The 15,296-nt window shown below is 44.7% G+C and overlaps 1 protein-coding gene across 1 annotated transcript in view; it reads left to right on the top strand.

The window, feature by feature from the left end:
- COL27A1 (collagen type XXVII alpha 1 chain) overlaps positions 1-15,296 on the top strand; it is a 248,382-nt gene that overhangs the window by 124,312 nt on the left and 108,774 nt on the right. Inside the window, exons 17-24 of the mRNA XM_081897734.1 lie at positions 207-260; positions 1,067-1,120; positions 1,585-1,638; positions 6,567-6,620; positions 6,991-7,044; positions 8,580-8,624; positions 10,827-10,880; positions 13,503-13,547. Of these exons, the coding sequence (XP_081753860.1) occupies positions 207-260; positions 1,067-1,120; positions 1,585-1,638; positions 6,567-6,620; positions 6,991-7,044; positions 8,580-8,624; positions 10,827-10,880; positions 13,503-13,547 (414 nt within the window). The remainder of the gene's footprint in view (positions 1-206; positions 261-1,066; positions 1,121-1,584; positions 1,639-6,566; positions 6,621-6,990; positions 7,045-8,579; positions 8,625-10,826; positions 10,881-13,502; positions 13,548-15,296) is intronic.

Raw genomic sequence — 15,296 nt, forward strand, 5'->3', positions numbered from 1 at the left:
CCTGTCTTTGGTGTGGGAAAACTCCAATTTTGCTCAGAATTCCTGTTTTGCTCTGGGGTTTTTTGCCACCAATCCTGCCTTGAACAAGCCTGAAAAATGACATTTCTGCTGCTCCAGTAAAACCAAGTTCTTTTCCATTAACCTGGGCATGTGTTTTATCCCTGATATGATGTCTGTTGTAACTTTCTTTGGTGGTGTGTGTTCAGGGTGATCAAGGAGTGCCTGGTGTGCCAGGAGATGTTGGATTCCAAGGAGACAAGGTAACTGATTTTAAGTATAAATCTTGAGGCATTGCTGCGCCTGATTCCCACCCACCACCCGCCCTTGAGTGAAATTATTGCACTCCAAACCCACTTTCCTTCAAATTAAAACTTCTTGGATTTTTTTATCGAATTACTAAAATTAGCTTCTCTTCAAGTCAAAGCTGTTAGACTGCCATGACTCATCTGTGTGCGTGCTATTTGTAAAATGGGTATTAATTATTATTTCTGAACTGTTTTGTTTATTGTTTGATGTGTTGTTGTGAGCCACTTATGACACAATTTTATGAAAAAGTAGCATGCATACAAATAAGCAGATTATCTTCATGATTAATAATAATTACATTAATGTTTCACCTTAATCAATGAGATCCTCTGATGGGACATTTATTTTGGGCAGGGGAGCTTTTAACATGGCAGGTCATGTCCTGTGGAACATGCATATTTGGCAGGAATTGCCCCTATTTTCTTTTAGATGTCTTTTAAAAATGGAATTGTTCAGACAGTCCTTTGGACGAAGGATTTTTTTACCAACCAATTTTTAGTGATTTGGTACTGATGCTTTTACAGCCTCTGATTCCCACTTCAACCGTTGGGTAAGATTGATTTGATTCTCTCCCATGTTCTCGATGTAGATCTTCACTCACCCTTTCTTCCTTGGCTGGGGGTGCGGACACAATTTTTTGGTTCTCGGGTGCCAAAACATATTGCGTTGGCCCCAATTTGTAGTGAGTTGTCATGCTTACCTGACTGTTTCACATTCTTGCCTGGGGCTGTCCTCTAGAAGCTTCTCTTCTGTTTTTCAGGGTAGCCAAGGTTCACCTGGGATGCCAGGTGCCCGAGGAAAGCCAGGACCTGCTGTAAGTAACTGCTCCTGTTTCCATTTTGACCCATAAAGGCTCCTGCCAGTAGTCTACTACTCAGAACCAGTGTAATGGCAAGAGCAACCTTGTCCCCAGTTGTTTCAGGATTACAGCTCCCATCATCCCTGATCATTGGTCATGGATGAGGGTGTTGGGGTTTGTAGTGCAACAACATCTAGGGACCCAAGATTGGGGAAGGCTGGATTACTGGGGAGAAGAAAGGTGGGATGTAAATGTAAGAAAAGAAAAGGTGATTGAATGTGTCCTCGTGAAAAAAATATTTTCTTGGTAAGCCCAGGTAGAAAGCAAACCTAGTCCTGACCTGCTAGTTTTCTAGGTGGAAGGGTATATTGGTTTTATGTTTTATTTAGGAGCATTTCAATAGGTGAGCACCCAGGTTGACTGCCTCAATCTTAAAAAGCCCTCTCTTGAATCATTGTTCCCCTTCTGGTTTTTTGCAGGGGAAGATTGGTGACAAAGGTGCAGTTGGAATTCCAGGATCACCTGGCCCTGAGGTATGAGTTCAAGATTGCTTCTTCCTTTGGAGACCTATTGCCATTTTTTTAGTTGGTTTCTTCTTAAACTGCATTCTATCCTAAGCTGGTCTTCCTTCCTTCCTTAAAATTCATCCACTTCTCTGAACCCCACCCCCTTGCTTATTACATTTTTTAAAAATGCAAGTAAAATGAATGTAAGAAGAGCCCTGCTGGATCAAGGGCCCATCCAGTCCAGCTTCCTGTTCTCAAAGTGGCCAACCAGATGCCTGTGGGAATCCAAAATGGATCAACACAGCTGCCTGCAAGTTTGGACCCTTCCTGGGAGCTGGGAAGGCTATCTCAATGGGGCAAATGGGACTGTCCCCCATCAACCTCACCCCACACTCAGCCAGCCCACACCTGCCTACTTCTTACATGCATCCAGTCTAGTATGGTGGAACTTCCTATCAGCTTCCTCCTTCATAGCCTCTGTGTTAACCTTGTATAACTTAGGTGGGAGGATTATGGTGACAAAACCAGAATTAGGCAGCCTCTGCCTGTCATTGGCTCTACTTGCTGTTGGTCTTCATGCTTCCCATTCTACCAGTCCCAATAGGCACCAGCTCCCACAGCTTGGGGGCGTGGCTTTTGGAGCTGTCACAGTGAGCCTCTGCCCCACTGTTTAGGGCTGAGTGGGCAAAATGGAGTCTGGTATCATCTTCAAAAGACTAGTAGATTTCTTGTGGCATAAGCTTTCGTAGGTCCAGGCCTGCTTTGCCCATTGATGTCTTTTTGTAATCGGCATAATGCTCATGCCCCGAGACTCCCTTTTGGGTTTGCTGTAACAGACGGGACATAACTCAGGAGTCTAGTGGAGCACCCTCATCACTTGAAGCAGCTGGGTCATATTTTTTGGTTATAGGGACTCATTTGGCTGAAATGAGAGGAAAAGAAGGAAAATAAAGAAAGGAGTTCATCCAGGAAAGCTCCCCACCATATTGGTCAGCCCTCAGTTATTAATATGTTTGTATCAGGAATAGTCTTTGGCAGATACTAGAAATCCATCAGAAAGCCAACAGGGTTAAAATAAATAAAGGCTATTTAAGTAACGGGACACGGTCTTGGTGGCTGAACTAGCATCCTATAAACATGTCAGAGAGGAAAGGCAGAACATGGATAGGTTTAAAAGAAAAATGGTTTATATTATGAAATTGGATGCATCAAAACAGTTTGTGCCATAGTCAAAATATGAGTCTTAAAAGCTTGTGGTGAGGTTCTGGATTAGTTTCAATGAATTATATTTTTCGGAATGGCTGTTCTGTGAAGTTTACTACAGTTCCTCTTGTTCATGTATGTGACAAAGCAGTGGTTGAGTAGTGTCCATCATTCTTTTATATAAGGAACAGGATGAAACACTAAATATTTAAAGAGCACCACCTATCTTCCTGAAGAAGGCTAATTTAAGCCCAGGTCCTTTGGTAATTTTTGCAATGTGGTTGCTGGTGCAAAGTTGCTCCCCCTCCCTTGGCTACCTCTTGCACTGCTCCAGTAATATATAGTGGTACCTCAGGTTAAGAACTTAATTCGTTCTGGAGGTCCCTTCTTAATGTGAAACTGTTCTTAACCCGAGGCACCACTTTAGCTAATGGGGCCTCCCGCTGCCACCGCACAATTTCTGTTCTCATCCTGAAGCAAAGTTCTTAACCCGAAGTACTATTTCTGGGTTAGTGGAGTCTGTCCACTGTTGGAGGCAGTATGCCTCTTCGTGGAGGTTAGTTCGTAAGGGCAAATGGGGCAGTGCCCCCAGCCAAGGGGTGGCCAAGGCTGCCAACCTCCTCCTCCTCCTCCTCCACCACCACCTTAGTCTCAATGTTCCCTTTGTAGGACTCAACAGGGAGGAGGATGGGGACAAAACCCGAATCAGTAGGCTTGTCTGTCATTGGCTCTGGCTGCACCTGATGTTAGTGCCCCTGCCTTCTGCCCCACCAATCCCAATGGATACCAACTACCACTGATGCCTTTGAATACCAGTTGCTGGGAATCACAGGTGTGGTTAGCTGCTGCAAGAAAAGGATGCTGAACTAGATGGGCCCTTGGCATGATCCAGAAGAGGACTTCTGATGGCTTTGTGGCATTGTAATTAATGGAGGACTGAGCTGTCATTAGCCTGGACCAGTTTGTAATTGACGGAGGGCAGATCTGTTAACAGTTATGAGTCTTCCACATTCAGAGAAGGCAGAATGGCACTGGGTTGCCAGTGGGATGGGAGGGCACACACTGGCTGTGTGTGTGTGTGTGAGAGAGAGAGACAAAGAAAGTTGGACACTGCTTGTTGCCTTTCTGGAAGCATGTTTAAGGCCACTGTGGGAAGCAGAATGTTGAACTACATGGACCTCTGCTCTGATTCTGGCTGAGTTCTTGGTACATCATCATCATCATCATTTTTTTATTTATGCCCTGCCCATCTGGCTGGGTTGCCCCAGCCACTCTGGGTGGCTTCCAACACACATAAAAATATAATAAAACATCAATACTTAAAAATTTCCCTATACAGGGCTGCCTTCAGATGCCTTCTAAAAATTGTGTAATTCTTTATCTCCTTGATATCTGATGGGAGGGTGTTCCAGGGAGGGCACCACTACCAAGATGGCCCTCTGCCTGGTTCCCTGTAACATCAGTGCTGGATCTCAGTGTCCAGGCTGAACAATGGGGGTGGAGACGCTCCTTCAGGTATACAGGGCCAAAGCCATTTAGGGCTTTAAAGGTCAGCACCAGCTCTTTTAAAAAGACGTATGCATCATTGGAGAATGGTTTAAAATATTGGCTCACACCACCAGCTCCCCCGCCCCCCAGTCAACGTTCTGGTATTTTGCTGGGTCTGGAACAGCTCTCCATTGAGTGGTATCACTTGATAATCTTTCTCTTTGTTAATATTGGCTTGGACTGTGGCTTTCTTTGTTTCCTTAGTTGAATGGATTGTGGGCGAAAAATGGGGTTGGTGTTAAACGTCAAGTGCTCCAGCTAATGAGCATGTCGTCACCTCTCCATTTGCAATGCCAAGTCTGCTCCCCCCCCCCCTTCTTGGTCAAGCTTGCAATGCTTTGATTTATTTGTTCAAGAAAACATGACTAGCTGCTGACTCTAAATGCGGAAAGAATTGAATGGGGACTGCCTTTGCTGTGTCGTGCCAAGGAAACATTTGCTGACATAAGCACATCTTTAGCTGAAAGAAAGGGGAAAGTTTTCATGACAAAGAAGGATTGATTTATGCTAAGGAACAAACAACACATTCATAGAATTATTGGGCTGGAAGGGACCCCAAGGGTCATCTAGTTCAACCCCCTGCAATACAGGAATATCAACCAAAGCATCTCTGACAGGCGGCCATCCAACCTCTGCTTAAAAACTTCCAAGGAAGGAGAGTCTACAGCCTTCGAAAGGAGACTGTTCCACTGTGGAAGAGCTCTTACTGTCAGAAAGTTATTTCTTAATGTTTAGTCGGAATCTCCATTCTTGTAACTTGAATCCATTGGTTCAGGCCCTACCCTCCAGAGCAGGGGAGAACAAGCTTGCTCCATCTTCTATGAGACAGCGCTTGAGATATTTGAAGATGGCTATCCTATCACTTCTCAGTCTTCTCTTCTCCAAGCTCTTATATTCTCCGGGATAAGATATTGTTCATGCAATTAGCAGATTTCTGAAGTAGATTGCAAGTGGATGTAGGGCGCATGGTCTGGATGGGGTCTGTGGTGTGTGTTGCTAGTAGGCTTGGGTTTTTAAACCATTTGGATTGGGGCTCCTCACTCGCTGTTTGATCCAATGGAATGTTCTTCCCATCACATGCAAATGGGAAGATTAACAGTTCCCTTATACTGAGTCAGATCCTTGGTCCATCAACTTCAGCATTGTCCACACTGACTGGTTCTACCTGGAGATGCTGGGATGGAACCTGGACCTGCTCCATGCAGAGAAGGTGCTCTACCACTGAGCCGCAGTTCTTCCCCAATTAGCAGGCATGTCCCTCCCCTGACCAAATTGAGACCACAGTTGGGAGCAACTCCCCACAATCCCCAAGTCCCAATCCGAATCAGCCTGCTCTCCAGTGCCCGCAAGTTATTATTTATACAGTGCCTCAGATTTTAGGCATGATACGATAGGCAAAAGAACCAAAAGAACAGACATTATTTTGCTTAGTTACTGGGTTCAGACCTACTGTAAGCAGGAAAATCTGCTCCCTGCCTTGCTGGCCTTTTCCCACCTGGCCTGGGAGGACAGGGCCCCAACTGACTCCAGCTGCAAGAGCTGAGGCTGATGAACAGACTCTTAGAGTGGGGTATTGTTTTCTGGTTTTTGTTGCTACTGATATTATTATTTTTTGTATCTCTGTTTTAAGATCTAATGATTTATGTGGAAATGGATCAGCCTGGTTGTGTATTTTTGATGTGTTTTATTTATTATTTATGTCTACTTTGTTATGTTGCAGTTATGTGTTTTTCCATGTTGTAAGCAGCCTTGAGCATGGTTTGAATCCTGGAAAGGTGGCATACAAATAAAATAATGTTTGTACGTATGTACTGTATAGTAGCTGCATGCAGCCACTTAAGGCACTATGGTTTGAGAGTGTTTTGGTCACTCCACTGAATAAGCCTTTATATCTAGCTATAAAACTGGACCTAGTTTCTGTGTTCCCTCAACCTATAGAAGAAGCAAAAAATCAACAATTTGGCAACCACAAAATAAAATCAACATTATATACACAACCCCTCTCCAGTCTAGGCTTAAGTATATAGGTACATAGCAAAACAAGAGTTGACCAACAAAAAAGTTTTTGGTGCTGGTCTTGCTACACTACAATGAGCCTGGTTTATTTCAGCAGGTAACAGGCTAGCTCTCTCCTCCCAATACCTGGTGTGTGAAGCTTTACTGACCTTGCTGTTTTAACACCATTTCTGTCTGATGCTCTCTAGGGCTTTCCAGGTGACATTGGCCCACCAGGACAAAATGGCCCCGAAGGCATTAAGGTGAGTGGTGCTGAAATGAACAGGCTTTGCATTTTTCTTGGCAAGTGCCAGTGCATATGAAAGAACCAAAGAAAGAATGGCTGGGTAAGGAGAGGAAGAGGAAAAATCCTGGAGATCCCTGCAGATAGTCATGGCCAAAGCTCTGGTTTTTAGGGCTTGTTTGTGTTGAGATGGCTCCAAGAGAGCTGGAACAGATTTCTTTTTTCTCTCTTGGTCTCTCTCCCCTCTCAATCTGCAACAGAATTGATGTTGGATGCTGTCCTGTGGCAACACGCACTGGAAGGCAGCTTTCACTCTGTGTTTCGATGAGCCCTTGGAAGCTTGTGTGTTTTTTCTCAGCCTTCCCCACTCTCCCCCTTGTCTGTTGCAGGGAAAACCAGGAGCACGTGGGTTACCTGGCCCCAGGGGACTACCTGGCCAAGAGGTAAGAGAGGAGCAGGAGATGCTGACATGTCTTTGGCCATGCTGTGCAGTCCAAATCTACTGGAAGGCACTGGCTTGGCCATGGCTTCAGACACCTTTCCTGCTTTAAGCAAACTTCCTTTCTTTCATAGAGTTATACAGTCTTGTAGATCATCTAGTCCAGCCACCTTCCAATTCTGCTTGATGCAAGAAATCTGACAGGTGGCTCTCCCTAGCCAGCTTCTGCTTGAAGAGAGGTAGAGAGAGACCTTCACCACTCTGGCAACTAGGGTCCATTGCCAAACTGCCCTCGTGAACAATAAGTGTCTCCTTATGTTCAGTCCAACCCATCCTGTAACCCATTAGGATCAAGTTCTGCTCTCTGAGGCTGTAGAGAACAAGCCATGGACCTCCTATAAGTAGCAGCCCTACATATTTTGCAAGAGAGCTGCCATGTCTCCCCCTATCTCCCCCTCAGGGTCCCTCCAGACCCACTAATCTGGGGGCGGTGGTGGAATAGAGGTTAGAGGGCCAGACTAGGACATTGGGAGTCAGGGGTTCAGCCAGGAAACTCACTGGGGGACCTTGGGCCAATCAGTGCCTCTCAGCCCAATTGCAGGGTAATTGTGAAGTCAAAACTGGAAATGGGAGAACCATGTATGTCACCTTGAGCTCTTTGAATAAAGGTGGGACATAAATGCAATAAATGAAATATTTATTGAGCAGTCATCCTGATTCACTTGCACAAAGCTGACTTGGAGGTTAAATTATATTTAGTCTTTATAGAGGATTATTTCCTGATTTGTGGGGCAGTTATACAACAGTGAGCATTCATCCTGCTTTCCCACTGATTTTCTTCTGGGCTGTTTATATGCATTTCCATTAACCATTCATTCATCCTGCACTTTTCAATTAATTTTCCCATTGCTTTCCAAACTGCAAAGTCCACTTTGGTTTTTTAAAAGGGAGACAGAGCCCTTTAGTCCACCATAAATGGCATGTGCACTATTGGTGGGCTGGAAGCCTCTTCTGTTCCTTCTGCCCTTCCTCACAGGACTTTCTTTCCTGCTGACCATCTTCCTAGCCTTCCTTTGACCTCATTCCACTTTGATTAATGCAGCTTAAATTTGCATTTGCCTTTCTTGTTTAATTTGTAGCCAAACCGCCTTGATGACTCATGGCAATCCTGAGATCCTTTTCTGATGTACTGCTTGCTGCTTCCAGGAAAATACTTTGCAGTAGTTGCACCAGGTGGTGCTTGCATCTTTTAAAACTAATAAAGTGTTGTAAGCCAACTCAGTTCTACTCAGAGTAGGATCACTGAAATTAATGGATTTAAGTCCATCATGTTCATTACTTTCAATAGGTCAACTCTTGAGTAGGACTAGCATTGGATAAAACCCAGAGGGAAGATGCCTTTTCCTTATAGAACAATTACTTGACTTTGCTCTCCTGCAACATACTAATGAACTAAATAAAACCCATTTTATGAATTAACTGCCTAACTGGGTGACAGCCCTGTTTTGACCTGTCTCCCATTTTCCTTTTGTGATCCAGGGTGATGAAGGACCAGTGGGACCACCTGGCATCCCAGGGGCAGAGGTAAGAGAGATAAAGAGGGTTGTCGTTGTTGTGGGTGGGTGTGGGGAGTTTTAAAAATTTTTATTTTGCTTTGCGAGTGAGACAGCGCAACAGCACTTTCTCACCCTGGCGCTGTTGGGCCAGCCCTCAATTACATTTAGTGCGACCACCTAACGGTACACCAATTATACAAATTTCTATAATTTACCCCAGATTATCTAGTGAGGGACTTGTGTGAGGGAAAACGTATTGATTTAGAGTCTCAGGCAGAATTAATCAAACGAACACAAAAAGTTTTATTAAACAAAGGAAGTTTATGACACAAAGTGGGCCAGGAAATGAGTTCTTTCGGGTAGAATTTAACTTACTTACTTACTTACTTGTAAGTAAGTTAAGATGTCTCAGGCCTAAACACAATGTCTCAGGCTTAAACACAATATTGTAGGTACAACTCTTCTTAAACTTCAGTTACTAAACATCAGTTGGTACACTTCAGGTAGATAAATATTCAGGTTTCCCAAAGAAATGGTAAAATGTTCAAATCAGTGTCTGTCACTTAGATAATACAATACTTTCAACACTATACCACTTCCCTCACAGCTTAATCCTTCGTTTCATGAGTGAAGGGCATTTTTCCTCAGTTACCCCCTCTCTTAACAATCCCACACCTGAGATATTATAAATGGTATTACAGACCCAGGGGACCTCCTCTCCCCTTATCACTGGATTGGGAGTCTTTGGTACCTAGAATAATTCTCCCCTTCTGGCTAGACTGACCCCTCAGGGAGCCTGAAATCCCATAGGATCTGTTTCTCCTGGTTCAGACTCAGCCCTCCCAGCATACTCCTGTCTGGACACCTTTCCCAGACCCTCAGCCTGGTCTCCTTATCCCAGCTGCGAGGCTCTGTCCTCTCCCTATGGATAGTCTCCTCAGAGTGTATCTCCTTTCCCCCTCAGAACCCCTTCACCCTTTCTTCCAACCTGAAACCTGTCTAACCTCTCCAAACCAATCATATCCCTCCCTCCGGAACTCTGACCAATCAAACGCTGTTGCCAGTCAACCGTTTGCTGGCAGGGGAAAAAACAAACACTTGGTGACCCAACCTGATCAGCAAACAAACTTTTCTGTCACAGCTAGTTTCTAACCAGGGCTTAATTTCAACCATTCCTTCCCCCACCCCCTTATCCCCATGGCTTTGAACCCAGAATATATTTTGAATGGTTCACACTTCAAACATGTTGAATAATAATAAAAAGAGTGCTCTGAGCATGTGCAGAGTGCATTTTGCTCACCTCTGCGCTCTGAACAGGTTTGAATCTCTGCTTCCACGCCCACCTTTTTTTTTTTTAAAGGTAACTGACAGCCCTGTTTTAGTAACCAGAATATGCACTTGGCTTGTCCCCTGCTTGCTTTTAGATACTTGGTCAAGGTCCTGTTATTTCAGTGAAACTATTTCAGTTGCTCCTCATTTTTTGTTCATTGTTGCTTTGTTTGTAATGAATATATGAATATATATATATTATTTAAAAAACTGGGTGTGGGTGGGTATATATATTTGTGTGTGTGTGTGTGTGTGTGTATCTGCATACACACACACACCATTTTAATGTATTTCATAACTAATGGTTAGATTGGCTTGAGGGTCAGCACATACAGAAAGCAGGGACTGAATTATTTTAATTAATCCATAAACCTTCATGGGGCAGGAGCTGAATTCCCTTCAGAGTCAAGCCATCTTGTTTTTGCAACCTTCTCCCAGTTCCTGACTGGTCTGACAGGTTACACAAAGGCTTCTTTAAGGGCATGCTGACTAATTTGGTCGAATTTGGTGACCTGGTTTCCACTGGCACCACCATCTTGAATTCTCTCCAACTCAGGCTGAGGCAGCTGTGGAGGTTCTAGCCCACATGATGATGGTGATTTACATTTATTAGTTGCTCCCCCTCCCCAAAAAATGTATCCTTAAGTCATATTCATAAGTCAAATCCATGGGATTCAAGCACATTTAACACATATGGTTTTCCCCAGGGCACTGTATTTTACCCCTCACAAAGCTACAATCCCCATGATTCTTTGGGAGAAGAAGTGTGTGGCATGGATGTTACCTTACATAGTCCAAACCAACTTACAGATAAAGCAATCATGTTCTTACTGATTCCTGTGCCTCTTGCTTCTGCTCCTGACAGTGTTTTCTTCACTTGTTTGTGTGCGTCATTTTTCAGGGTCCACTTGGCAGGAAAGGATTTCCAGGCAAACCAGGCCCTGATGGCTTAAAGGTAAAGATGGCTTTGTTTTAGACACAAGAAGGGAGGCATTTGGGTAAAATGTGGTGTTAAAATCCAGGGAACCCTACTGCTTAAGTTTCAACGTGCTGTGCATTTGAAAGTTGCTTCAAATGGCCTTTTTTTTTACTATTATTTCTTGCTCTGGAAATTCCTACTCATGGTGGTTTCTGTGGCAGAAAGAATGATGGTGCATATTTTTGGAAGCCACAGAGTTTTATTATTAACCATTTTAAAATGTCTTCCCTTCCCACCACCATCCTTTTTCTTTCCATCAATCTGTTTTGGATTTTCTCCATCTCTCTCTCTCCCCCCCTCCCCCCAAAATAGTTCTAGGGCATGCTTCTCTCCCCGTCCGATTCCTTCCAGAGATAAAAAAATGTAACTCTTGAAACTGAAGAACAGCAAGGCATCCCAAGCAGCCTTTCTGTAATCATGGGGCATGGAACCCGAGAGAATGCAGCTGCTGTTGCCATAAGACTCCCCCCCCCCCTCGCCCCCACTGCCACATCCTGTGTAAATGCTGTGCTAATTGGATGCTTTTCTGCCAGGCAACCATGCCCTTTGCACGATTTTCAGCATATTTGCAGCTTGGTTAAATCTCTGCTACTCTTTAATATTTTTTTTTGGTTAGCGCTAGGTGCTAGGTGCTGTACTGAATATAGGAGCAATACTGGACCTGCACAGAAGACCTAGGCTCTGCTGAGTCTTAGTGCTCCTCTGTGCTTCATGGCTCAGTTCAGAGATCACATCAAGCCATGGTTAAGGGAGCTTAACTGTGGTCTTAATACAGTGGTACCTCGGGTTAAGTACTTAATTTGTTCCGGAGGTCCGTACTTAACCTGAAACTGTTCTTAACCTGAAGCACTATTTTAGCTAATGGGGCCTCCTGCTGCTGCTGCGCCGCCAGAGCCCGATTTCTGTTCCTATCCTGAAGCAAAGTTCTTAACCTGAAGCACCATTTCTGGCTTAGTGGAGTGTGTAACCTGAAGCGTATGTAACCTGAAGTGTACGTAACCCGAGGTACCACTGTAAGTTGTCTGCGTTGACAAACCATGGCCTCCAAACTGAGCAATTGTGGCTTAGAGTGTGTTTATAAACCAGCCTCTGTAGGAAGTCTGAAATGGCAAACCAGAGTTACAATCTTTGCTTTGCTTCCCGAGGCTGTAGCACCATAATGGGAAACCAGAACAGTAAAGCAGGTTTCTCTGTATGTTTGGAAACTCAAACCATGGTTTGCTGTGGTTTCTGAATTGAGCCTGTGTCACATTATTGTGTTGTGGTGAAAACTGTAGTGTGTGAAGAGAGGAAGGGTGTCCTTTATCCATGTTATACTTACAGTTTGAAGTGGATCCCTGGCATTTGTCCACCATAGTTTTGCAAAGACAAGAGTAGAGAATCTCTTTCAGCCCGAGGGGCCACATTCCCTTCTGGGGAACCTTCCAGGGGCCACATGAGAGTGCTGGGTGTCACATGAACCAAGGGTGGGCAGAGCACTGGAAGAGATTCTTACCTTTGTATAATAGACTACATTCCAGCCACTCAAGAGTCCAATTTATCTTCAGCCACACCCAACTTCTCAGTCTTCTATCTGGGGAAGCTAGGCATTACCATAGTTCAGTGGCATTCCAGCCAAGCCATGTCAATTCAAGAGGGCATGGATCAGGGCTAATGAGGGATATGGCTTGATAAGGGTCCCTAAAGGTAAAGGACCCCTGACAGTTAAGTCTAGTCGTGAATGACTCTGGGGTTGCGGTGCTCATCTCACTTTACTGGCTGAGGGAGCTGACCTTTGTCCACAGACAGTTTTTCCGGGTCATGTGGCCAGCATGACTAAGCCACTTCTGGCGAAACCAGAGCAACGCACGGAACGCCTTTTACCTTCCCGCTGGAGCGGTACCTATTTATCTACTTGCACTTTGATGTGCTTTTGAACTGCTAGGTTGACAGGAGCTGGGACCGAGCAATGGGAGCTCACCCCGTCGTGGGGATTTGAACCGCTGACCTTCTGATCAGCAAGCCCTAGGCTCAGTGGTTTAGACCACAGCGCCACCCGGGTTTTTCACCACTGTGTAAAGGCATGCCTTCTCATTTGTTACGCTGTGCGGACTTCCAGTAAACTGGAAGGAACCTATCTGTGCCAAGAGTAAAATGGCCCTCAGTCAACACAGGCCGCATCTGCACTGTATGTTTATTATAGCACTTTATACCAAGATTCTCAGAGTGCTGAGAGTCGTTAGCTCTGTGAGGCACCTCCTAAGAGCTCTCAGCACCCTTGGCAAACTACAGCTCCCAGGATTTTTTAGGGAAGCCATGACTGTTTTAAAGAGTTGGGATGTTTTAGAGTACATCACGCTTCAGCCCCAGTCAGCATGGCCTATGACCTGGGGTGGTGGGAGTTATAGCCCAACAAAATTTGGAAGGCACCAGGTTGGGAAAGACTGCAGTTGGGAAGCAGAGAGTCTAGTGAATAAAGAATTCTTATTTGAACTCTACGTTCATGAGCAAACCTGTTTGTCACAGTAATAAGTTTGAAAAACACTTTGCAAAATTTTAAGTGTCACATGAATGGCAAGTAGTAATCCTACACTGGTCTTCTCTCTTGTCTTGATTCAGGGTGAACCAGGGAATCCAGGGCGACCAGGAAAAGTTGGTGATCAGGTAAATGTCTTGCAGAGCATTTTGCTCATTTCTCCTTGACCCCATGGCATGATAATGATTTGTTTGTTCACAGTAGCTTTTATGGCTGTGGCTGTCCAGGAAAGCCACCTTTCTGGATCTGAAAATGTCTTATCAGAGCAGCAGTTCCCTGAAGTGTACAAGATACAGTTGTAAAAATGTACATGTGGCTGAACAGGAAATTGTTATATGTAGATTTAAAGACTCCAAAACTCACGATGCAGTGTGACCATGTGTGGAGCATGTATGCCCAAAGATACCTATCACTTTTAATAATAACAAAAATGAAGATATTGAAGGAACAACAGCACAAAAGGTACCAGATGAAGTCTGAATTGGGCTCAGAAAATGGAATTCCTTTTGCTGGTTCTGTTCATCACTAGCTATAACTGCAGAAGCTGTGTGTTTAGCCTAACAGAGTTTAAACATTAGGATTGTTCTCTATGGGTCTTTGCTGAGTGAAAACTTCAGCTAGTGCCAAAGACAATGGCTGCATTTGGACATCATGCTAAACCATAGCTGAGCATAATGAGAATGAGCTGCAGCACCCCCTTCCTTTTACTTATTCTTCATATTTCAGTTAATCACAGTTTAGTATGTCATCTGAATCCTAAACATGGCTAATACTAATTGCAGTTTGTCTAGACGAGCCATTGTCAGAAACTGCTGGCAACAGACCCATGTAGTGATGTGCATAACTGCATCCTTGCAGCCAGCAGCTGCCTCATGTGGTAATTCTCTGAACTGAAGGGGGCTGCTTCTCAGCAAAGAACCTTCCAGATCTGGACTGTCTCCACCCAGTCAGGGTGGCCACTAAATCCTTCTGGGCAGGAAGGAGAATAAAGGGTTTCCTGCTGCAGCTGAAACTTGCTCGAGCAACAAAATATGCCTGACCTCTGGTGTGTCTTGCATTTCTGGTGTTGATTTTGTTCCTGCCTTTCCCTCTAGCCCTACCTTCTAGGATGGCTTCTGATCTTGACTTATAGAGCCTTGAGTCATCTTTCACCCTCAGATCCTTGCTGTTCATTCATCCTGACTCTGGCTTGTATTCAAGTCCTACCTTCCAGGAGTGGGAAGCGCAGGCCCAGGGACTAAATATGGCCCCTCAATCCTCTTTTGCCGGCCCTTGGAACATTCCCCAGGCCACACAACCCAGTACTAACCCTGTTTCACACCCCAAGTGTTTCTGCCTGGCTAGAATGTGTCCTTGTCTGAACGGAAGACACGGAGCAGTGTGTGTACAAACTACCCAATTGTACAAGCCGCTGTACACTGATGATGATTTGTTTATATACCACCCCTCTGACTGGGTTCCTGCAGCCACTCTGGGCATCTTCCAAAGATAAAGTTTGCATTTATTGCTCCTCCCACTTTTGCCTCTGGCTCTAGCCACCACTAGCATTGGGTCCTCACAAGGTTGCCCTGGAGAGAACTTCATATTTTTACAAATTCCTTTAAGGCTTCCAATCTTGAACTTGGCAGCCTGCAATAACCCCCCACCCCCACCCCACCCTGTACAGTATTTTGTCCTCAAAATGCATGGTGGGAAACGCCACCAAGAGACGAGTAAATTAAAGCTAACCATTGTGGTTTCCTTCTGTCACTGGGAATGAAAGGGGGAAATTGGATTATTTCCCAGACAGATTCGGATCAAATCGGTGTGCAGCTGTCTAGCAGGGAATGTAAACATTGAGTGATGCCAGCCTGCCCAGATGAAACCGTGTGCCCACG

The sequence above is a fragment of the Podarcis melisellensis genome, assembly GCF_964234715.1.
Source record: "Podarcis melisellensis genome assembly, chromosome: Z".
NCBI classification, from domain to species: domain Eukaryota; kingdom Metazoa; phylum Chordata; class Lepidosauria; order Squamata; family Lacertidae; genus Podarcis; species Podarcis melisellensis.